At 42.9% G+C, this 25,537-nt stretch overlaps 2 protein-coding genes across 2 annotated transcripts; one reads left to right on the top strand and one right to left on the bottom strand.

The window, feature by feature from the left end:
* Window positions 1-416: 416 nt before the first annotated feature.
* msx1a (muscle segment homeobox 1a) lies at window positions 417-2,295 on the top strand. The gene is made up of 2 exons (XM_062456893.1): window positions 417-959; window positions 1,255-2,295. The coding sequence occupies exons 1-2, from the start codon at window positions 536-538 to the stop codon at window positions 1,671-1,673; spliced, it is 843 nt and encodes a 280-aa protein (XP_062312877.1). The 5' UTR covers window positions 417-535; the 3' UTR covers window positions 1,674-2,295.
* A 12,736-nt stretch (window positions 2,296-15,031) lies between these two features.
* Window positions 15,032-22,860, bottom strand: LOC134030114 (protein insensitive). Its single transcript, XM_062474023.1, has 6 exons — window positions 22,816-22,860; window positions 16,084-16,243; window positions 15,871-15,983; window positions 15,490-15,697; window positions 15,260-15,376; window positions 15,032-15,057 (listed from the first exon to the last, which is right to left on the bottom strand). Exons 1-5 carry the CDS (start codon window positions 22,858-22,860, stop codon window positions 15,267-15,269), a joined length of 636 nt encoding a protein of 211 aa, XP_062330007.1. The 3' UTR covers window positions 15,032-15,057; window positions 15,260-15,266.
* Between the last annotated feature and the right edge of the window lie 2,677 nt (window positions 22,861-25,537).

The raw sequence follows: 25,537 nt of genomic DNA, 5'->3' as shown, positions 1-25,537 counted from the left end.
TAATAACTGTAAAGTGTCCTTCAAGGCATTGATGATGGTGTTCGATAAGATGATAACGATTATACAAAACACACAAAATTAATACATGCAATTATATTAATGATTGTATAAAATATTATTACACTACTAGCCCTAGTACACATTTTCTACTACTAATAACAATAATACTTGTAATATTAGTAGTAATAATCATCATCGTCGTCACCATAATCAACCTGCATTCCAGTGCTGAAATGCAATATATGAAAATGTAATCACTTCATAGTTTGTAATCACTTCCAGTTGTTAAAAAGTAATTTAATTGTTTACTTGCCCAGTCAAATAGCTGAGAATGGAACTCGACTGGAATCTCTATGACCAACCCACCTCGCAGCTGATTGGGCAGTTTTGTCCCTTCGCCTGCCTTATAGTACTGCACTCTAGTTTCATCAGGTAAACATGAGAATGCCATCAAACTAGGAGCACTTCACCAACTTTTCAGGATTGACTTTATGGTATACGTACGAGTGTTTTATCAAGTTGAAGGCAAACCTGTATGGCCCCAACTATTGCCATGTCAGCTTTATCCGTGGGCTTGAAAACTAAAGACAGCACGCGCTCATTTGTCGTCGGGAGAAGCGAGATGCAGACAAGTTTGAGCATGGCAGAGGAGACGGTAAAGCCCAAAGTTGCCATCCTTCCTTTCAGCGTCGAAGCGTTGATGGCCGACAGAAAACCGAGCAGAGACTTGTCATTATCAGATGTGTCGGCTGTTGCGGGATCGTCTCATACGCATGGCGCAAGGATGAGCTCGCTTTCAAGTTTGGATAACTCAGTGTCCTCTTTGGCCATGGGTTCCCCGTTCTCAGTGGGCGATATTATGAACATTCAAGACGATGCGTTGGTTAAACCCGAGAGCCCAGAAAGCAAGGACAGGAACTCTTGGATGCAGAGTCCTCGTTTTTCTCCCACTCCTCCACGTAAGTTTAGCTGTTTTAGCCAGGAGTGTCTGCGTGCGTAAAAATAATGTTGAGGGTGAATTACGTGTCTGGTTGAAGAAGCAGTATGCTTTTTCTGTTTATAAAACGACTAACCATTTTATGCCATTCAAGGCTGTTGAAAATAACGATAACTGTTTAATTTGTCTAGTTTTACGTCAATCCTAAATAATTATTTATATTCTATCAATGTAGCCTAGATATGTATATTATGTTGTGGTCATGACGGGATGCTTGCCATGGAGATGAGATTTTCATGAAATTGTCTCTGTCACAGGGAGGTTAAGTCCCCCCGCCTGTCCACTGAGAAAACACAAGACGAACAGAAAGCCTCGGACTCCTTTTACCACGTCCCAACTATTAGCTCTGGAGAGAAAGTTCCGCCAGAAGCAGTACCTCTCCATCGCTGAACGCGCTGAGTTCTCAAGCTCGCTCAACTTGACAGAAACTCAGGTCAAAATATGGTTCCAAAACAGGAGAGCTAAAGCCAAGAGACTACAGGAGGCAGAACTGGAAAAACTGAAAATGGCAGCCAAGCCTATGCTGCCTCCGGCGTTCGGGATTTCCTTTCCGCTAGGTGCGCACGTCCCCGCGTCCTATGGAGGATCTCACCCTTTTCAGAGGCACTCCCTGCCGGTTTCTCCCGTGGGACTGTACGCTGCTCATGTCGGATACAGCATGTATCACCTGGCCTGATGTGCTAGAAGGACTTTAGTGCCATATTGACTCTGAAGTGCTTCGATATTGCCTACATCGCCAAAAAGTTCACAGTAGTGAAAACCTGCAATTTCTCATATTACATATCATGACTGGATCGTCATTAGGACAACGTTGTAGACGAGATATCTGCTACAGTGTATCGAAGATTGATCTACTTTGCAATGGTTGCAATAATTATTGCCACATTAGCTGCAAGAGTCACTTCACTTGTGCCAGTCCCAGACGTTTACGCACAAGCTTGGCGTTTTCCACAAACAAACATAAAACCCACAGGTAGGTTGGGCGCATCACTTTCGTGGACTATTGTCACTCCACAAATAAAGGATAAGCCAGACGCTATATCGTCAATTTGCATTCATGTCAATGCGTAACATAATGGGTTACATAATCCAATGAAAGCTCTTTGCTAATTTTGGAGGACCACAGCATTTTTATTATAACAGCACTGTCTGTTGTTTGAATGATTCCCTTCGGAAGGGATGTGTACTGTAAGATAATGTATATTAGAAAAATATCCTCATTTATAATATGAATATATTTGTGACATAAATTAACAATAAATTGATTATTCATTTAAAAAAAACTGGTTGTTTGTGTTGACTGCGCTTCGAAAAAATGAAAGTTCATTTTAAAGTACCACTAGAGATTTATAATTTCAAAGTTTCTATTGTTTTTTGAAGCAATCAGTTATACTAATAAGGATTTCAATAACAATTTAAATACAGATACTGTGGTATCATCAGTATAGTCTTAATTTCTCACAAAATGATAGACTTCAAGTTAACTTGTCAGGCATAGGATGCTTGATGCTATGCTTGATATGTGTCAGCCTAGTGATTTTCACATTTCACAGTGTTCACAGTTAGAGACTAACATCAAGATAATATCTTGTCAATTAAGATGATAAGACATGTTATTTTTTATGTAAACAATTATATTAGCCTAATGCAATTTTAGACCTGTTTAACTATTTGAACGTTGACGTTTGAAAATAAACCCATAACCATTCAATGAAAGCTCTTAAAGCTATATCAATAGGCTACCTTCTTGTCATTATCCTAAAATGTGCCTGTTGTTGTCTGTTTAAAGGCCTTAACCACATTTTTATGCTAGCGTTAAGGAGCACCGCTTTTTAACATTCCAGTGTTGGACTAAGTATTATAGCCCTACATTGTGAATTAAACCTGTCAAGTGTAATTTTTCTGAGCAATATACGGAATGTATTTCTACAGCTGTTGCCGATTGCTTTGAAATAACTCAGCAAGATTTTGTTGGCGCCAGGAGAGCTCAGGGGGGACGGGGGGGGGGGGGGGGGGGCGGACGAACATCGACAACCGTCAGTTAGACCTCAAAACAGTCCAGTAAATTAGAGATGGTTTTAGGACTATTACCAGTAAACGACTTAACGGAATGTCGTTATTAGCCTACCTAGGTTACACCTAGCCTACATCATTGAGACTCCAGTTGCTAGCAGTCGTGTGTCCTTCACACATGAATATTGGCTTCTTGACATTGCAGAGAAACGATTTGGCAACGTAATAAACATTCACATTCGCTGACATAGGCTAAGCCTCAAATAACTAGGAAATGAATATGGGAAAATTACAAGGCTAGTCCATTGTAGGTTTAGAGCTTCTCTTGTGACGTTACAGCCATTCAGGCAGGGGTTAAATTGGAGTAAAATAATTGCTATAATGAGCAAAGGCAATCTGCCGCAGACGAATGCCGGCTCCAGCCAGGCTATAGCTTCAGGCGAGGCGGAACTTTTATCATTCCTAAAATGTCAACGGGGGACTAGGACGTGCAACAGTTTGCTTCTCTGCTTTCATTTCCTTTCAGTGCAAGTCTCCCCATTCAAATGCAGTTATCGTAAACAGGGGCAATGGGTAAACAGCAATATAGAACGAAACTTTGATGCGGTTGTTTATGACAGTAGCCTCCATTGGGCCTATCCAGTCATTGTCAACGAAAATGTTCTCTCTCAACCATTTTCCAACATTCTGACAGCTTAAGTAATAGGCCAAAGTCATCACTTAATTCCAGGAGGCATCAATTCAATAAATAGACTAATTGAAAATAAGTTGAAAATCACACAGTTGAACACCGTCTGAAAGGGAGAAAAAACCCTATGAGCCTAAAGGGATCTGTTAGACCTTTCAAGAGAAGTGTCTTTCTTTCAAGTTTCCCTCGATCTAGCCTGGAGCCAAACAAGACACAAAACACACTTGTTTATTTCATCTAGAAGATAACAACGGTTTAGCAGTGCACAAAACTGTTTAGTTGTTTGCCCTTGACAGCGCCCGTCCCCATTAAAAGGTGCAGGTGAGGAAATATTGTCTATAGGGCCTAATATGTTACTGTATAGGCCTTATGTGCTTCTATGTGACATTTTCATTAGCTTAATTTTATTTAACATAATCATTGCCGATTTAATAAATGTTTACACAACTTGTAATTGTGCTTATTAGAAATAAACGTTGCCTCCTACATGTCAATTTTTCATTTCCAGCGCAGTATAAATTTTTATGAAAGCTTTGGCTTGACCAGCGTTTGGATTAGCCTACTTATATAGCCTAGCCATCCATGTAGTCTACACTGATGGGGAAAAAGCAAAAATATTTATACATTGCAAAAAACAATATAGGCCTAGCAAAAAACGATTTGTTAATTGTTAATTACTTTACAATTGCAATATTATTGCAATTGTGAAGTCATTAAGGGGGAATCTGGGTGAAAACTAGCCTACAACACTAACACAGCAATTGAGAATGGCCGGGCTAGTTTTCGTAAGGCCTTCACGTAGGCCTATAGCCTATTGGCTGGCATTTGCTTTAAACAGCCAATTAGGCTAGTCAATACCGCAGACACCGCAGTCCAAGCATGGAGATATGTCTTCTAATGCTCTTCAATCTTGGCTCATTTGTTTAATTCTATAGCCATACATTTCTTGTGATCCAAAATAGATCTCCGTTTTAACGTAAGCATGGACCTATAAGGACCATTTCGCATCTTGTATAGTGACCTATACCACATCACCACCTTCTGTTGAAAGCGGGAGCAGCATTTAACCCTTTAACCAGTTTCCTGTGGCTGTATACTGCAGGACTGTCGTCACGTTTTATATGATGCTGGAGATTAGTCTATTAAAATAATAGGCTGTAATACACGAATTGCTGACATATTAACGACAATTTCGTAAAAATTATGTGCCCTCTTGAAAAATGTGTGTTGTGAACAACGTTCTCATCAGCTCTTCAAATGTCCCTATAAGACAACTTTTTAATAGGCCTCTAGTAGTTAATATGCGCTGCTCTATAGGTTATGCAAGACAACAATTGTGACAAAACTAGATAACTCATGGAAGATGGAAGGTTAATTCGTTTACTTTGTGCTTGTTGCCTAAAGCACTGCCACCATTTATTCAGTAATTGATAATGAGCAAATTGATGAATTAAGATTAAAAGTTGAGGATTTAGCTTTAAAAGTTCCAAACTAGTATTATCAGCCCAATTAGCCCAAAGTAGTGTACAGTAATTTCTTATTGATTTCAACCACTAATGCTTTCAATCACTGCATCATGCAATGCAAATTCTATAAGTAAAACACACACACACACACACACACACACACACACACACACACACACACACTGCATGTACGTTTTTTGAACTTGACATCCAATGTTGAAAGTTTTATGGGCATGGACATCCCATGTAACTTTACTATACAATATTTTAATGTCAGGAATGTCACTTAGCACTGGTTGGCTCTTTGTATAAAATGATGACACAAAAATTAACTATAGCATCAAGCTGATGTAGCCTATTTTGTTCCCCTGAGTTGCTAAATAATATAGCTCATGGCAATTAACTAATATAGCCTAGGCTAGTTGACACAGGCCACTCCAGCTAGGTTTTCTTGTTGGAGGGGCTGGCGCCTGGTCCAAATTGATGGAAGAAATGTTTCTTACTAATCCATTAAACACATTTTAACTATTGTTTAACTATTTAACTATTGGCATACATTTTTGTTAAGTCTGCAGATCTTACTATCAAGTATCCATTAGGCCTTCTGCTTGTTTAATTATAGCCTATTTAATAATGGTGAGCAGCCATCCCTAGAGTTAGAATGATTGATGAGGTCCTACTGGCGAAGCTTTCCTCATTAGAATTGACGCGTTGGTGATCTTACAAGTTAGCACAGTTGTCTGATTATATTTTTCACGTTAAATACTTTTTCCAACCTATGCAAGTAGGCACATTCAGGGACAACAGGGATCTCTGAGCAGAAAAGTAAGGATGTAACAGCCCATAGTCCATTGTGGTCATCTTCATTTGGACAGTGAGAAGGCTACAGAACAAACCGTTTCATATATAGAAAATAAATGGGTGATTTAAAAAAATATGAAGTCAGAATACTAGGTCTATCACTTCTAAAACTGTTGTGAAGGTGACCCCACCTTAAAAAAAAAATTCAAGCTCACAAAAGTTGGAAATTGTAGTTCTATAAATGACAACTAAAATATTATCTTTACATAGAAGTAGGCTAGTTCTGCAATGATTGTAGCATGTAGGCCAAAATTACAAAATTAATTAAAGACATGAACCAGATCCTTAAACTGCTTAAACTATCCGTGCAAATGTTTATCAGACGACTTATATACAAACCAAGGTAAAGCTGCTATGTCAAGATAGTTAAGAAAAACAATTGTATCTAAATAGGCCCAACTTTTTGTTTTATTGGTTTCAATCATATTTTTTATGTATAAGAATGAGGATATCACTGTATATGTTTTTTTATTACTAAGTTCTCTCCAAAGCAATGTAGTAGACTACCACAACCATCCATTAAGTTAAATTCAATTTCTTAATAACAAACCCATCAGATAAACCATACACACAAAGGAGGTGAACATGATTAGGCTATACTTACACTATGCTACACGAATGTGAAAATAGTTCTAACTCATACTACATTGAAGGTCATCTATAAATGACATATTTAGAATACATTTATAGCAGAAGAAAACAAAAATACTGAGATACCATTCTATTCAATGTTAGCATGTGCAGTAAAATTACACTACATCAATAGAAGTACCACGTCTTAGCCTACATATTTGAACAAGCACCACCTCCAACTGAACCTCGCCAAGACAGAACTTCTCATCATCCTGGCCAAACCCTCCATCTCCCACGATCTCTCAATTACCCTGGGATCTGCAACATTGACTTCTTCATCCTCCGCCTGGATCCTCGGGGTTACCGAGCTCACCCTCACGGCCCACATAGCTGCAGTCTCCCGGTCGAGTAGATTCACCATCTACAACATCCGGAAGATCAGGAGATACCTGTCTGAGCATTCCACCCCGGTGCTAGTCCAAGCACCAACTCTCCAAGTTGGACTACTGCAAGTCGCTTATCGCCGGTCTCCCAGCATGTGCAACCCGCCCTCTCCAGAGGATTCAGAACACAGCAACCCGCCTGATCTTCAACCTACCCAGACGCGCCCATGTTACCCTGCTCTTCATCTCCCTCCACTGGCTACCCATCACGGCCCGCATCAGATTCAAGACCCTGGTACTGACCTTCCGAGCGGTGAACGGGACTGCAGCTGACTACATCCAGTCTCTCGTCCAGCCTTAAACCCCCACCCGCCACCTACGGTCATCTTCGGACAACCGTCTGGTGGCCCACCTCTCAAGAGCGCCGGCTCCCAACCCAAGCTCTTCTCCTGTCTGGCCCCCCAATGGTGGAATAATCTCGCCACCTCCATCAGAGATACAGACTGTCTCTCCACCTTCAAGAAGAGGCTAAAGACGCACTTGTACAATGGTACTTAAGAAAGATTTGTTGGATCAGATGTTAATTTCCTCCAGGAACACAATGACACTTATTGAGGGACTTGCTGGACTTGTTGGTTAGTTGTAACTGATTTAACTGCTTGTACTCTCTGTGAATTATTTTATTGCTGCTTGCTTTCCTCCAGGTACACTCTAGCACTTTCGAGGATCATGTTGTTTAATTGAAACGTGTTTAACTACATGCTCTTCTGGTTCCACCCATTGGCACTTATTTGCTTTTCACAATGTATGCTTCATGTTTTGGCTGCCCGCAAGGTTTTTGGAGCTATCTCGTTGTCTATGATCATTGACCTATGCACCTTTTGTAAAGCTCTCTTGTAAGTCGCATTGGATAAAAGCGTCCAAATAATGGTACCAAATGTAAAATGTATGTAAATGTAATTTACTGCTCCTCCGCGTCAAGAGGGGCCAGTTGAGATGGCTCGGGCATCTGATAAGGATGCCTCCTGGACGCCTCCCTGGAGGGACTATGTCTCTCGGCTGGCCTGGGATCAGCCGTGTGACCCACCGTCGTATTGCGACAAATTTACCTCATACAAAAACAAAGTGAAGCATTTTCTTTTAACCGTTGGGCTGTCTCAGACCCCCCACATTGCAAAGGTTAAAAGAAAATTATTTTTATTAGTTTTTGTATTGGGTAAAACTGGGTAAACACAATGATGGTTCGTTATGAACCTTTGGGTCATGTGACCCGAAGGCAGCACAAGGGTTAAATAACGAATTAACTGCAAATGATTGACATTGTGAAAAGATTTACACATTTGAAATTTTGTCACACATGTATTTACCACAACTTTCAAGTAGAGGGCAGACCAGGACAACACAAAATAAGAAAAAGTTTAAAAGACATTCCTAAAAATGTGTCTTTAATCATAACTGTAGTTGAACTTTACATTAGGGAATACATCCATGTAGGAAATATGGAATGTTTTGTTCTGAAGCACATATATCTAAAAATTTCATTTTAAGAGATAAACACAGGAACAATCAGACCAAAGGGTCCATTATAGTAACTGATGAACCAACAGCACCATGGCATGAGGTTGGAGTGGACTGGTTCTATCTTAAAGGAAAGGACTACTTAGTAGTCATTGATTTTTACTCAAACTTCCCTGAAATGGTACTGCTATAAAGTACCTCCTCAAGTTGTGTCATAATCAATCTTTGCCAGACATGGCATACCACACAAATGAGTAACAATGGACCATGCTTTAGTAGCAGAGATTGGCAAGATGTTGCAGAACCTCATGACTTATGTTTTATTAAGCATGTGACATCTAGGGGTGAATGTGCTTTTTCAGTTGGGACCCCAAACTCTGGAATGAGTTGCCTCTACATGTTAGGCTGTCCCCTACACTGCATGTTTTTAAATCCCATTTTAAGGCTCATTTAATTCTTTGGTCAACACAGTATGACAGTTGCCTTTCTTTGTCTTTTTTATTTGTGTCTGTATTGTGTTGTTTTGTGGCTTTTGCTACTCCGACTGTACAGCACCTTGGTCAGTTGTGCAGTCTTCTATAAACATGAGAGCTCAGTGAAGCCCACATTGGATTTATACTACTCCGTTTTCACAGACACGGACACAGGGAACGCCCTCTCCGACGAGGAACTCCCTCTCCGTGCCCTCTCCAAGCCCCTCGGAGAGCTCTACGTGCACCTCCTGATTTTCCTGACTATCCGTCCGTCCATCATTTTACGGATACCCCTTGGCTGTGATTGGTCCGTATTAAGAACCTCTTGCGTCAGGGGCGGGGTTTCCGTGACCAACAAGACGGAACAGAATCCTTTGACCGCCAGTGCTGTAAGTTTACAATTCATATTTCAGCTAAACAGTACATGTAAATCAGCATCTAAATTAAAATGTGACGAGAAATGGGCAGTGTAGTGGCTGAAAATGTGCTTATTTTATTGATGAAACGGCTAATTTGTAAATTTGCTCCGACTTTTCGATAACCTAGCTAGCATCGCAGTGCAGCGCCACCTACTCTTCTGGCGGTGAATTGTTTCAGCACCCACAGCCTTCGGAGTACTATAAATTCAACAAATCCGTCCAACTCCGTCCGTCTGTCTGTCCGTAACAGAGTAGTATAAAGGCCGATTTATACTTCTGCGTTTTTACGGAGACGGACACAGGGAACGCCCTCTCCGTGCCCTCTCCGAGCCCCTCGGAGAGCTCTACGTGCACCTCCTGATTTTCCTGACTATCCGTCCGTCCGTCCGTCATTTTACGGATACCCCTTGGCTGTGATTGGTCCGTATTAAGAACCGCTTGCGTCAGGGGCCGTGATAAACAGGACGAACAGAATCCTTTGACCGCCATTGCTGTAAGTTTTTACAATTCATATTTCAGCTAAACAGTACATGTAAATCAGCATCTGAATTAAAATGTGACGAGAAATGGGCAGTGTAGTTGCTGAAAATGTGCGTATTTTATTGATGAAACGGCTAATTTGTACATTTGCTCCAACTTCTCGATAACCTAGGTAAATAAACACTCGACGACGACTTAAATTTTTTTAAAAAAAACGTTGCGCCACCTACTCTTCTGGCGGTGAATTGTATTCAGCACCCACAGCCTTCGGAGTACTATAAATTCAACCAATCCGTCCGTCCGTCTGGCCGTAACAGAGTCGGAGAAGTATAATTCGGCCTTAATTCGGCCTTAATCACTCTCTTCCTCTCCTGCAAATTGCAACACAGACTCATGTATTGAATAAGCGCATGATCAGACCGTGCATCAAAAAGTGCCATTTTCAGTTGTCGCGCATGCTCTTTGTCAAACACAAGTGCGTGTACCAAGATTGTTGCCATGGAGACAACCCTGAACCGTCTTTATTGTTGTCAGAATCAGAAGAATCAGAATGGGAATTATTCGCCATGAAAGTTTGCACAGACAAGGAATTTGCTTTGGCAGGAAGGTGCATACAATAAACATATAGGGACCTAAAATTTAAATATGTGGACTATCTATACTAAGGGTACATAAACTAGCAGTACTAAGTGGAATTAGAATTAAATAAAATATACAATAAAATAAAATAAGTTGCCGTAATTTACAATATAAAAATACAAATATTACAAAAATACAAATGTACAAGATACAATTTTGTAATGCAGTGCAAAAAGCAGTGTGTTTTAAGCAGGAAGTCATTAGAGTCAGTGTGGTCCCTTGGCCTTGTTGAAGAGGCCAACAGCGGAAGGGAAGAAACTGTTTTTGTGGCGTGAGGTATTGGTCCTGATGAACCGCAGCCTTCTGCCGGAGGGGAGTGACTGAAACAGGGAGTGTCCAGGGTGGGAGGAGTTGGCCACAATCTTCCTCGCTCACCTCAGGGTCCTCGAGGTGTGCAGGTCCTCGAGGGTAGGCAGATTGCAGCCAATCACCTTCTCAGCAGTGCGGATGATACGCTGCAGCCTTCTCTTGTCCTTGGCAGTGGCAGCAGCGTACCAGACGGTGATGGAGGAGGTGAGGATGGACTCAATGATGGCTGAGTAGAAGTGCACCATCATTGTCTTTGGCAGGTTGAACTTCTTCAGCTGCCGAAGGAAGTACATCCTCTGTTGTGCTTTCTTGATGAGGGAGCTGATGTTCAGTTCCCACTTGAGGTCCTGTGAGAGGATAGTGCCCAGGAAGCGGAAGGACTCCACAGTGTTGACTGGGGAGTCACACAGGGTGATGGGGGTGAGTGGGGCTGTGTTCTTCCTAAAGTCCACAACCATCTCCACTGTCTTAAGAGCATTGAGCTCTAAGTTGTTCTGGCTGCACCAGGTCACCAGGTTGGCCGCTTCCCACCTATAATCAGACTCGTCTCCACCAGAGATGAGCCCAATAAGGGTGGTGTCGTCCGCAAACTTCAGGAGTTTGACGGACGGATGACTGGAGGTGCAGCTGTTGGTGTACAGGGAGAAGAGCAGAGGAGAAAGGACGCAGCCCTGAGGTGATCCGGTGCTGATGGACCGGGAGTCAGAGACTTGTGTTCCCAGCTTAACGCACTGCTTCCTGTCAGACAGGAAGTCTGTGATCCACCTGCAGGTGGAATCAGGCACGTTCAGCTGGGAGAGCTTGTCCTGAAGCAGGGCTGGGATGATGGTATTGAAGGCAAAGCTGAAGTTCACAAACAGGATCCTGGCATAGGATGCTGGGGAGTCCAGGTGCTGTAGGGTGAAGTGGAGGGCCATGTTAACTGCATCGTCCACAGACCTGTTGGCTCTGTAGGCAAACTGCAGGGGGTCCAGTAGAGGGTCTGTGATGGATTTAAGGTGTGCCAGCACCAGGCGATCGAAAGACTTCATTACCACAGAGGTCAGGGCGACGGGTCTGTAGTCATTATGTCCTGTTGGCCTTGGCTTTTTGGGTACAGGGATGATGGTGGAGGACTTGAGACAGGCTGGCACATGGCATGTCTCAAGGGAGGTGTTAAAGATGTAGGTAAACACCAGAGACAGCTGGTCAGCGCAGTGCTTGAGGGTGGCTGGAGAGACAGAGTCCGGCCCAGCTGCTTTGCGGGGATTCTGACTCTTGAAAATTCTGTTAACTTCACCCTCCTGAATGGAGAGAGTCGTCGCTGTAGAGGGGGGGAGGTGGGAGGCCTCCTGGGTGGGAAGGGGTAGTTCAGGACTGTCCAATTGTCTTTCAAATCTGCAGTAGAACTCATTCAGGTCGTTGGCCAGGCGGGAGTCGTTAGTGGAGTAGGGGGCTCTGGGCTTGTAGTTGGTAATCTGCCTGAGCCCTCTCCAGACAGAAGCAGAGTCGTTTGCAGAGAATTGGTGTAAACCAGGGTTTGTCGTTGTTGTAGCTCACCCTGGTGCGTGTTGGTATACAGCAGTCCTCACAGAAGCTGATGTATGATGTCACAGCCTCTGTGAGCTCATCCAGACTATTGGTAGCAGTCGTGAACATGTCCCAGTCAGTGCAGTCCAAGCACGCCCGCAGATCCTCCATAGCTTCACTGGTCCACTGTTTTGATGTCCTCACAGCAGGCTTACAGCGCTTTAGCTTCTGCCTGTATGCAGGAATCAGGTGGACCATGGCGTGGTCAGAGTGACCCAGTGCTGCTCGGGGGACCGCATGGTATGCTTTGCTGATTGTAGAGTAGCAGTGATCCAAGGTGTTTCCTTCTCTGGTAGGGCATTTGATGAATTGTCTATATTTTGGGAGTTCTTGAGTGAGATTACCTTTGTTAAAGTCGCCTAGCACAATAACCAAGGAATCCGGATTTTCATGCTCCACACTCGCCAGCCAGTATCTGGTGAGCACACGTTGAGCCTCGTTGAGGCTAGCCTGCGGAGGCATGTAGACGCCAACCAGAATGAATGATGCAAACTCTCGTGGCGAGTAAAAAGATCTACAGTTAATAAAAAATGATTCCAGATCAGGAGAACAGTGCTGCAGAATCACTGACACATCTTCACACCAGCCACTGTTAATGTAAAAACAAATACCACCGCCTTTCGTTTTGCCAGAGAGCACAGGGTCACGATCCGCTCTCAGCAGGGGGAGTTAGCAAGTTTAAGCTGATGCGAAAATAATAAAATTGATGGGAAAAAGATGCCAGGAGGAACTGAAAAAGCCAGGTAAAAAAGAAAGATATGTCACTTGATAAATCTAGGTTCCTGCAAGGGTGGGAAAAATATGCTTTCTCAAAAGCCCCGAATAATTTAGGTAAAAAATTGAGTCATAAAGCTCAAAAAACTATTTTGCACTGAAATTAATGCCAAAAAATTGTCTGGATGGGCTGGTTTTGGCCATTACACTTCCTTGCTGAAAATTGGTCCCACTCCTGCCCTGACTTAGCCTGGTCCTAACCAGACCCTAGTACATTTCATTTGTACAGAGGGTCTGGGATCGCTCCATTGTCAAGCGTTAACTTCCTTGAAGGTGAGTACTCTGTTAAAGTTTAAAACTATTGGATCTGCCCAGAGCCACTCTGATCTGCCATAACCAATCGCTATAGCGTTCGCCTTAGCCAACTCCTTCACAACTACTGTAACGGAGCTAGCTGCCGTAGCTGGAAAATCAAACTTTTCCCGAACCCCGTGGGGAGGAGGGCCACAACATCATGGCCACCAACAACACTTAGCAAAGATTGTTCTTGCTCCGGCTTTAACTTTTGGATATTCGGCAGCGTTGCCACAACGGACCGAATGAATGGCTTCGCTTGCATCTTTATCCGCTGCCATTACTGAACCACAACCAGAGCCTGTTTAACCCTTGTGTTATCTTCGGGTCATTCTGACCCATCAATCATTGTGACCCACCGTCGTATTGCGACAACTTTACCGCATACAAAAACAAAGTGAAGCATTTTATTTTAACCGTCGGGCTGTCTCAGACCCCCCACATTGCGAAGGTTAAAAGAAAATGATATTTATTTGTTTTTGTATTGGGTAAAATTGGGTAAACACAACGATGGTTCGTTGTGAACCTTTGGGTCATGTGACCCGAAGGCAGCACAAAGGTTAAGACATTCTCTGCTACAACTCAAACTAGCACACAACATCAACGTCATCGTTCTCAGCGACTCCCTCTGTTCGCTGATTGGCCCTACAAAAAATTGATTTGAGAAAACCGACTTATGTGCCGAATTCCCAGACCTAGTACAGAAGCAAAATCAAAATTTAGGGGAAGTACGTAGGAGGGCAGAGCCAGGCTAGCCCTGACTGGGATTATTCCTGTTGTGAATTAAAAACGCTTGTAGTGTGTAAGGGCATGATTAAACAATAACTACCCTAGTTTAAAAGTATTTTTGTGTTTGTTTTGTTAAAGCCATTCACATATAGGGATTCCCACGTACCGTTTACCCATGCCACCCTGCCAAGACCTCTTGCCACCCCTTTGCCACCCCATGTAAAATGTTCTAGATCCGCCACTGATCACTGTGTTGACGTTCAATCACCATGGTAACATGATGACTTATTAAAGATGTCATAATTGCAGTCAATGTGTATTAATGACAAGCATTCCACTTTATAGATGTTGTAAACCTAGTCAAAAAGTCCTATAGGATTCTGATTCTGGGGATTCTGAAAAATCCCCTAAAACATCCTATAAGATTTTGGAACCAGTCCAATTGGATATATTCCTATAGGATATAAATCCTATAAGAAAAAATCATTTAAGTCCAATAGGATTGGTTCCAAAATCTTATAGGATTTTAAATTGGATATTATACTTTCATTTTCTTAAGGATCATGTACTGTATACATATTTACCTATATTATGTATATGAAGTACAAAATGTGTCAGTAAGATTAATTCAGCTATGCAAGTTTGTCTTGTGAAAAAAGAGGGGTAACTTAATAAAGTTAGCCACACTATGAAACATGAAATAAAAGTGTTACATTGAATTGTGAAAATCGCATGGATAATAGAAGAATAACATGACATTAATAATTGTACAATAGTACAGCACAAGTGCAATTAATTTAGTTTATTACTGATAAAAACAATACAATGGATCCAACTGCCTTCTTGCCCCTTAATAGCTTGTCCTTCTCCTCCTCCTCCGAGAGAAAGAGAGAGAGAGAGGGGGGGGGATAGAAGGTAAGAGAAATATATCAGTCTACTGTCATACTAGATGACATGTGAGTCAAGCACAGTAGTACTGAAAGACCAAATTAATCGACTTGTGTATTTGAGGCATGTCTCTATTTTCATGCTGCTGGTATGGCTTTGCCACAACTGAGACAACTACAAACATACCTTCATCTCATGCTGATGTTTTTCTCCTCCTTGATAACTTTTCCTCATCTGTGCATTTTTGAGCAATAAGTTTTCTAACTTCTGCTTTGGAGATTCCAGATTTGGCACTCATGAATTCTGTAAAAAAGTAACACAAAAGCAACAGGTGAACAGTCTTTATATTTATGACGAAAACCTTTGAAAGTGAAATTACTGTATAAAGCTCATTCCTAAGATTTTTTTGGGCTTACCAAGTATGTCAGTTATTTTTGCAGGGTCAAGTTGGGGCTTTTTTCTTTCTTTGAAGGAATTGGACCTTCTGCCAGTCACACTGTGACTTGCAAGCACCTGCCTCCCAAAGACCGCCATGCACAGTTCTTTGGTGGCCTTTTTCGAATCCCCCCATTTAATGAATGAGTATTGGCAGGGACTGATAAATGTATTAGGGCCAATCTTCACCTTCAAATTATAAAAACAAGCAATAAAAAAATGCTGTCAGATCAGCATGCTATGGCCCCCACCATCTCAGATTATTCTGAATTTTTATGTAGTTAGAGAACTTAAGGTAATTGATAACATGATCATAAGATTTACATTTAAATATATCCTAATGGGAGGCATGAAATCGTTACCTTTGGAATGTCCCTTGGCGAGTCATCACTGCTCACTTCTGTTCTTGATCTAGGCTCATGATCCGTTTCAGGACAGGTCACTGTAGCATCCAAGCAGGGCTCAGGAACTTTTGCTACAGGAGAGGAAAGTAAAACAAAAATACTGTCTTTATTAGAGTGTTACTGATAATGACATAACATGGGCTTTTACATTACGTATGCAACACCTCTTACCTTTATTTTCAATACTTTTTTGAAGACAAGCCACTTGGGCTTGTAGGCCTAGAATAAGATGTTTTAGTTCTTGTAATTCTGACTGAATTCTCACTGCAGGATCTTTCTTCCACCCTTCCTGCTCTTTCGCATGGTTGTTGTCATCTTGGCTGTAGGTATCCTACAAATCAGGGATGTAGTGGGGGCTAAACGCACGTAAACGCCGTTTACGCACCTCCCGAAATTCGGAAATAGCGTTTATCCACCTTTAAATTGCATTTATCCACCTCTAAATAGCGTTTATGCGCGTTTACGCACATATACGTTCCCTGCACCTCGTATTCTGCCGTTGGAATAATCCGAAATAAATTTGGTGTAATTTTAAAACACCAAAGACTACATTTCATATTGTTTAATATATAAACGCTGTAGTCTAAATCATTTCATCTGCGCTGTATGGTCTGTGACCCTCCAATCAATGCATTGCGGCTGCGGCGGCGACACCAATCAGGATCCACGAAGTACACACATACACGTTGTGGATTAGTCTACCTGTTCGGAATGGATTAATAACAGTGCGTTCACACTGCAGCGACGCGAATCGCTTGCCATCGCTCGCCTTCCCACAGTTCACCACGCTCGGGGGCGTTTCAGATTAATGTAGAATGTAGTTCTCTAAAGTCACTGTTGTAGTTGTCATTGGCAAGTGTGCAGACTTGGGTTTACGTACTCGCAACATCGATCAAAATAGAACTGTTATACAAAATACAAAACTGTTTAATAGACATACACGTTGACATGTGTAAAAAACGTTTTATTATATTACTCAAAGTCTCTGCTAATCTGTCGATACGATACATAGGGAGTTCCAGCCGGGCTAGCTAGCTAGTTACCACAGAACAAAGTTACGTAATGTGACTAGACTGAATTTGAAAGTACAAGCACCAACAACTTCGGCAACCTTGCGCCATGCATCGTTTTTTTTAATTAACATCTCTGTACGAATACAACTATGTATCGTACAAGACTGGGTAAGCAGCCACACAAACGATTAGTTTCTCCTCCACCTTGAAACCTAGAAAGCTAGAAATGTTCACCATGGTTGCTATGTTACGAGTAACAAGAAAACACTCCGATTGGCCATCGCTAGCGAAAATCGCTCCTCATTTGCATAAAGTTGAGAAAATCTCAACTCGGTCGCGTCGCTACCCACAATGTACCACGCAAGCGATTCGCCTGGCTCCATAGAAAATGAATGGAAAACATGTTGTCACTCGCATCGCGTCGCGGCAGTGTGAACGCACTGTTAGCCATGGATATCAGGCGATTTTTGAAGAGACCATCGAATGCTCCCACTCCCACAGATGCCCGCAAAAGGCCTCAAGTACAGAGTAAGATCAATTCACGTTTGTAAACGTTGTTTTGGTTTGCACAACATCGCATGACGACCACATATGGTTGAGCTTCTCTTTGTATTTTTGAAGAAAGGATTTGGCTTTTGCTGGTCCTTGTCTTCTTTCTTTTAGCATGTACACTGGACACCTTGGAATAAAAGTATATTAATTGCTGTTATTACTATATATTATTGCTGTTTCTACCTTTTCTTATTCTTATTATTATTGGTTTCTACCTTTTCTATTTATTGGTGGCCAAAACGCGAAGCGGCTTGGCCACCAATAAACTTAATAAACGTAATAAAAGTTAAGTGTTTCTACCTATTCTTATTATTATTGGGTGTGCTTTGCCTTCGGCAAGGGCACAACCTTTGTTCTCTCACATATATATTATTATTATAATTATTGTTTGCCAATAAGATAATTGCGTGTGGCGTTTCTGCAGCTGCCTTGCAGTAAAGCAGTTAGCCTAGCTATCTCCCAGAAGTTAACGAGCTGCTAAACTAATGTTCTGCTGGAGGTAGTCACGCGAGCTTTCGTGACGTTAGTGGCGTAAGTAGCATCATTGACTGTGGCTAGCAAGTTAGCCACCGCTCAAGTTAGCCATCCACTCAAAACATTACGTTTTGAGTGGATGGCGAGCACGAGATGCCGAAATGGATGCCAATAAGATTCTGAATGTAAAGTTTACTTTTAAAAAGTTGCCAAATGGTTCCATTGACAAGACCAAAGTGATCTGTGTGTTTTTTTTGTCGTTGTGAACTGAGCTATCATCGCAGCACGTCCAGTCTGAAATACCACTTGATGGTATTGATTTAGCAGACGCTTTTATCCAAAGTGACTTCCAAGAGAGAGCTTGACAAAGTGCACAGGTCACTGATCATAACAACGAGATAGCCCCAAACATTGCAGATAGCCAAAACATGAAGCATACATTGTGAAAAACCAAATAAGTGCCAAAGGCCATAACCACAAGAGCATGTAGTTAAACAAGTTACAATTAAACAACATGAAAACAACCTCAAAAGTGCAAGAGTGTACCTGTAGAAAAAGCAAGCAACAATAATATATTTCACAGCGAGTACAATAATTTTAAATCTGTTACAACTAACCAACAAGAGCAACAAGTCTCTCAATAAACATCATTTGTGATCCTGGAGGAAACTAACATCAGGTCCAGCAAATCATCCCTACGTACTCCCGGAGAAAGTGCGTCTTGAGCCTTTTCTTGAAGGTGGGGAGACAGTCAGTGTCTCTGATGGAGGTGGGGAGTTGATTCCACCATTGGGGGGGCAGACAGGAGAAGAGCTTGTGTTGGGACCGGGCACTCTTGAGCGGTGGGACCACCAGATGGTTGTCAGAAGAAGACCGTAGGTGGCAGGTAGGGGTGTAAGGCTGGAGGAGAGACTTGATGTAGTCGGGTGCAGTCCTGTTCACCGCTCGGAAGGTCAGTACCAGGGTCTTGAATCTAATACGGGCCATGATGGGAAGCCAGTGGAGGGAGATGAGGAGCGGGGTAACATGGGAGCGTCTGGGTAGATTGAAGACCAGGCGGGCTGCTGCGTTCTGAATCCTCTGGAGAGGGTGGGTTGCGCATTCTGGGAGACCGGCAAGCAGCGAGTTGCAGTAGTCCAACTTGGAGAGGACAAGTGCTTGGACTAGCAGCTGGGTGTAATGTATCTCTTGATCTTCCGGATGTTGTAGAGGGTGAATTTACACGACCGGGAGACTGCAGCAATGTGGGCTGTGAGGTAGAGCTCGTCATTCATGGTAACCCCGAGGTTCCTGGCAGAGGATGAAGGGGTCACCGTCGCAGATCCCAGGGTGATTGAGAGATTGTGGGAGATGGAGGGTTTGGCCGGGATAATGAGAAGTCCTGTTTTGGCGAGGTTCAGCTGGAGGTGGTGCTTGGTCATCCAGGCGGAGACGTCTGCGACGCAGGCCTCGATCCTAGCTGAGATCCCTGGATCAGTCGGGGGGAACGACAGTTCAGAGGCAGTGTGGAAGCTGAACTGCATCCTCTAACAATGCTAAGCGCTTAAAGATCCTGTAAAGTGGACCTGGAAACGAGTTTTAAGTTCGCCACACCACAGAATAATGTGTTATTAACTACCCATCCAAATTCGAATGAAAAAATAACAACGACAAGTATGTTAAATTAGGCTTTGAAATCGTGAAAAAATCAGCAGTCTTCTCTGCTTGAGACTGGGGGGGGCGTGTCGCCTGAAGGAGCTGAAGCTCCACCCCTCGCTGCCTAGTGCCTACCTCCGACCCAGATAATGGACGCTATGTCAAGCCGAACAAAACCGTATAGAATTAGAATTTATTTGTTCAATGAGTGAAACATACAGATGCATATAAATGAAATGTTCCCCTGAGCTGTAACAGTAAAAATGGACACCAGAGACAGCAGACAGTGAGCTCTCCAACTAGGATACTTCTAACACATTAGCTACCAAAATATCTTTTTTTATATATATTTTTCTACACCGAGTAGCCTAATATCAATTTAGCGGTTTGCACTAACTCATAGCAGAGATACCTCTGGAAAAGTTATCTAGTATAATTATAACAAGCACACAGAACTGAGTGATGAACTGCTGGCGGCGGTGGATGGGCCAGGTGCGACCGGAGGATGAACGGCCGGAGGGGCGATGCTCGGTACGGCTCCGCGCTGCAAGAAAAGCCGTGTGTTGGTGAACCCCGTCTGTCTCTGGTCCATGTTAAAACTGTCCGCCGTGAAATGGTCAGTGCAGAGGCGGCTGTTGGAGTTTATCCGAAGCTTTCCATGAGCGTGGCTCTTCACAAAATCTATCCACCTATTTTTCCTTTCATTATCAATAGGGAACTTAAATGGCGTTGCAGCGCAGCTGGAGTTCTTGCATCAGGGAAGATGCAGTTGTGGGTGGTGGGAGACATCCTGAAGCTAGCTAGCTAGCTGATGTAGGCTACAATAACAGTACAGCAGGAGGAGCCATTCAGTGATCTGACGTAGACAGGGCGAAATGACGTAGATAGGGCATTTTTTGGCTCCGCCCATTAAAACCTGATCTGAAAACGGAAGAGAAACTGTTCTTCGGTTTAAACTCCACATTTCAGTGTGACAAAGTTTTAGCGCTTTGCACATGCTTTCAGGAACTCATTTCACACGTATATAATGTACTTAGAAGCAAAACATGGAATTTACTTTACAGGATCTTTAAATACAATGCGGAAGAAGCTGAAAGCTGAACTGTTAAACTGTAGAAGAAGTAGAATATACGTTTTAGTATTAGTGGCCAAGCCGCGAAGCGGCGAAGCCACCTTAAGTGTTTCTACCTTTTATTCTTCTTATTATTGGTGGCCAAGCCGCGAAGCGGCCAAGCCACCTTAAGTGTTTCTACCTTTTCTTATTATTGGTGGCCAAGCCGCGAAGCCACCTTAAGTGTTTCTACCTTTTATTCTTCTTATTATTGGTGGCCAAGCCGCGAAGCGGCCAAGCCACCTTAAGTGTTTCTACCTATTCTTATTATTATTATTATTGGGTGTGCTTTGCCTTCGGCAAGGGCACAACCTTTGTCCTCTCACATATTATTATTATTATTATTATTGTTTATTTTCGCACCCCTAAGCCTTCGTCAATATTTGGACTACATAGACAACGTAGGTGTCAAAAGTTTCGTCTTGGTAGCGATTGAGTTGCTTGTATTTTTATTTACGTTCCGTTGCATGCTTTAAGTAGAAATTACGTTTTTGTGGCGAAAAGTGAAGCTAACGGTGGCTAACTTGCTAGCCACAGTCAATGACGCTACTTACATCACTAACGTCACGAAAGCTTGCGTGACTACCTCCAGCAGAACATTAGTTTAGCAGCTCGTTAACTTCTGGGAGATAGCTAGGCTAACTATAGCTTTACTGCAAGGCAGCTGCAGAAACGCCACAAGCAAAAAGGCCAGGGTGATAACTATTTACTAATTTTACTTTGTGATATGACACACAATTGTGATGTGTAATGTACAATATAAGCTGATATTATTAAGGAAGTACATCTACTTTCGGGAAACAGTAGTCTACTATTTCACTGAAGTATTAGCATCATGACATTAGCTTCTGTTGCCCGGGCAACACATACTACAGTGGTCTATGATGCATCTGTTTTCAATCGTTGAAATAAACATTCCTCAAAAATACATTTTCATAGTAGGATTTATTATGACATTAGATTACAAGTAAACGATTTGTTGGTGAAATTATCATTACTACTATCTGTGGTTTCCAGACATCCCAACCTGCAGAGACTCATTTCCGGGAGGTAGCTCCCCCCCCCCCCCGCGCGTGACGCAATACGGACGCATGATGTACCCCCTCAACAAATTAAGCAAATTAAGAAAACATCTTCATGAATTTGACAACACATGCACAGCAGCATTCAGCAAACGCACTGCAAATACACACAACAAAACCAAATACATAAACGCGCTGCAAAAACTAACCAAAAACCAAAAACGCTGCTAATACATATTGTGCTTTCGTTTTTGCAACGCGTTTATGTATTTGCAGCGCGTTTATGTATTTGCTTGTGTTTTGTCTATTATCATGCGTTTTCTTAATTTGCAGCGCGTTCTTAATTTGCAGCCCTCACATGGAACTGCAACCAGTTCAGAATCCGGAAGTTTTCCCGAGAGTGGCAGTTCTCCCTATATTAGACATTCTCTGGCAGTAGTCTAGTACTGTACTGTAGTAGTACAATTTCCCGGGGCAGCTTCTCCACACAGGGCTATATTGCATTTTGCATTGTTACTGACAATGATCGCTACCAGTGAGCCTTTTATGAATGAGGGATTTTCCCCTTAATAAATGTCAAGCTTATTTTAGTTTTTGGGGGCATATTTTCAGTTAGCAGATGGTACTGTTTGAATCGCGATTCCATCTTCTGCCGGTAACGTTGTAGAATAATCTTCAAAGGGGGTTCTTTATTAATGAATGAATGCAATATGAGTAGGCTAAATGCCTGAAAATATCACGAGAAGGGAAAAACTTAAAAGGACGTTTAAGTCATAGAGATTACGTAAGTTTTTACACCGGTCTGCCAAATTTATTCCTTTTGATTCAACTATGAGGCTGCCTCTTGCAGGGGAAATGAGAAGACATCTATTTCATTCTACACTTCACTCGTATTTTCAGTTGTAAATGAGCAGCAAAAAAACATGCTTTTAAATCTGTCATCTTTATAAATAATAAGTATGCATTTTTATATAAAATATACAGAAATATCAGTTGTAAAAATGTCATTAAAAAACGGACCCCTGTGCAACCGACGCAAGCAAGCACCCCCTACAATTTCCCCAGAAATTGTCAAGAGTATATGGCTGCAGCCTACAGCCTCCCGCCTCATGCCCTCCCGTCTCATGCCCTCCCTTCTCATGCTTCTACTTTTCAAAATAAGCTTGTCTGGTCCGCTATTTCTCCTTCCTACTATGTTGTACGTGTTTTTTTTTTAAAGCTAGACTACAAACTAAAAATCCATTCTACGGCTGCAGCCTGGGAGGCCCGGTTGAGTTTAGGCGTCACAACAACGGTTGAGGTTAGGATTAGTTTAAGGCCCAGGAGTCGTAGCAGAGGAGAGAGGTTAAGGTCAGCAAGCAGAGTCAAGTAAGAACACAGAGGTCGAGGTTAAGGTTAGGCACAACCACAACGGTTGGGGGACAATGATGGTCGGTACAGCACACCGTGCATTTTGTCACCTGCGGTGTGTTCTTTTTTTTTAACAACACTGATGTGTACCTTAAGGAAAATCACAAAAAGAAACCATCAAAGTCTGCAACCATAAATTTCTCTAGGTAACGTTAGCTAATATTCGCTAACAAATGTCAACATAAAACGCTGATGCAGTTTTAAATGAAGGTCATCGCAGGTTTCATCAAATATACGTTAAGATCAGGGACAATAACAGGAAATCAGCAAACTATATGGATAACATTTTTCAATTTCAAGTTTTTCAATTTATTGCAACAAACGTGCTCACAAACTTACCTTTAACTCCATCCGTAAAATAATTCACGATTTAGTATTTTTGACCCTCTGAACTTACCGTTGGACAGCCTGGGCATGAGATGGGAGGGCATGAAACGGGAGGGCATGAGACGGGAGGCTGCAGGTAGCCTGGCTCTGCCCTCCTACGTACTTCCGCTCAATTTTATTTTTGCTTCTGTACATAGGTCTGACCATGAGGTACGCAAGTCAGATTTTTCAGGTTGATTTTCTACCGGCGAATCAGCGAACAGAGGGAGTGGCTGAGAACGATGACGTTGATGTTGTGTAATAGTTTGTGTTGTAGTTCCGTAATGGCGGCGGAGAAAGATGCCAGCAAAGCCCCTGTGGAGTCAGATGGCTGAGCGGTGAGGGAGTCGGGCTAGTAATCTGAAGGTTGCCAGTTCGATTCCCAGCCGTGCCAAATTACGTTGTGTCCTTGGGCAAGGCACTTCACCCTACTTGCTTCGGGGGGAATGTCCCTGTACTTACTGTAAGTCGCTCTGGATAAGAGCGTCTGCTAAATGACTAAAATGTAAATGTAAAGCCATTCGGTCCGTTGTGGCAACGCTGCCGAATATCCAACAGCTAAAGCCGGAGCAAGAACAAGTTTTGCTGAGTTTTGTTGGTGGCCATGATGTTGTGGCCCTCCTCCCCACGGGGTTCGGGAACAGTTTGATTCTCCAGCTACGGCAGCTAGCTCTGTTACAGTAGTGGTGAAGGAATTGGCTAAGGCGAATGCTAGCGATTGGTTATGGCAGATCAGAGTGGCTCTGGGCAGATCCAATAGTTTTAAACTTCAACAGAGTACCCGCCTACAAGGAAGTCAACGCTTGTCAATGGAGCGAGGCCAGACTCTCTGTACAAATGCAATGTATGAGAGTCTGGTTAGGACCAGGCTAGGCTGCAGGCTGCAGCCATACCCATCTCGAAATTGTACCCTCTCTAGTTGGGTGTGCTTTGCCTTGCCTTCGGCAAGGGCACAACCTTTGTTCTCTATGATATATATTTACTATTGTTTTCCTGTTTTAGCATTCTCACTATTGTTTTTCCAACTTCTTAGTTCTTCCGCTGTTTTTTGTCCTTTAACTACTCCTGCATACTTTCACCGATTCCTACATTTTGTATCAAAACGTTCAGCTCCTTCAGGAGATGTGTGCTATGTCTTTTGGTATTTCTCACTTTTATACTTTTTAAGATATGAAGGTTTTTGTGCAAATTAAATTGATTAAAAGTAATGGTAAATCCTTTCAAATCATTAAAAAACTTCCTCCTCTTTCAAACGTAACTACTTCAACATACTTTCAGCTAGAGACACCATTCAACCTTTAAAATGTTCACAAGACATTCAGCTATTCCCAAATGATTCCATCCATCCATCCATCATCTTCCGCTTATCCAGGGGTCGGGTCGCGGGGGCAGCAACCTAAGCAGGGAGGGCCAGAATTCCCTCTCCCCGGCCACTTCCACCAGCTCTTCCTGGGGGACCCCGAGGCGTTCCCAGGCCAGCCGAGAGACATAGTCCCTCCAGCGTGTCCTGGGTCTTCCCCGGGGCCTCTTCCCAGTGGGACGTGCCCAGAACACCTCACCAGGGAGGCGTCCAGGAGGCATCCTTATCAGATGTCCGAGCCACCTCAACTGGCCCCTCTCGACGCGGAGGAGCAGCGGTTCTTCTCTGAGCCCCTCCCGGATGACCGAGCTTCTCACCCTATCTCTAAGGGAGAGCCCGGACACCCTGCGGTGAAAACTCATTTCGGCCGCTTGTATTCGCGATCTCGTTCTTTCGGTCACTACCCACAGTTTGTGACCATAGGTGAGGGTAGGAACGTAGATCGACTGGTAAATAGAGAGCTTCGCCTTTCGACTCAGCTCCTTCTTCACCACGACGGACCGATGCAGAGCCCGCATCACTGCGGACGCCGCACCGATCCGCCTGTCGATCTCACGCTCCATCCTTCCCTCACTCGTGAACAAGACCCCGAGATACTTGAACTCCTCCGCTTGGGACAAGATCTCCTCCCCGACCCGGAGATTGCACTCCACCCTTTTCCGGTAGATAACCATGGCCTCAG

This window comes from Osmerus eperlanus, chromosome 1, assembly GCF_963692335.1.
Source record: "Osmerus eperlanus chromosome 1, fOsmEpe2.1, whole genome shotgun sequence".
Taxonomy (NCBI): Eukaryota; Metazoa; Chordata; class Actinopteri; order Osmeriformes; family Osmeridae; genus Osmerus; species Osmerus eperlanus.
The sequence above is the reverse complement of the archived record's forward strand: the minus strand, read 5'-3'. Positions and strand labels throughout refer to the sequence as shown.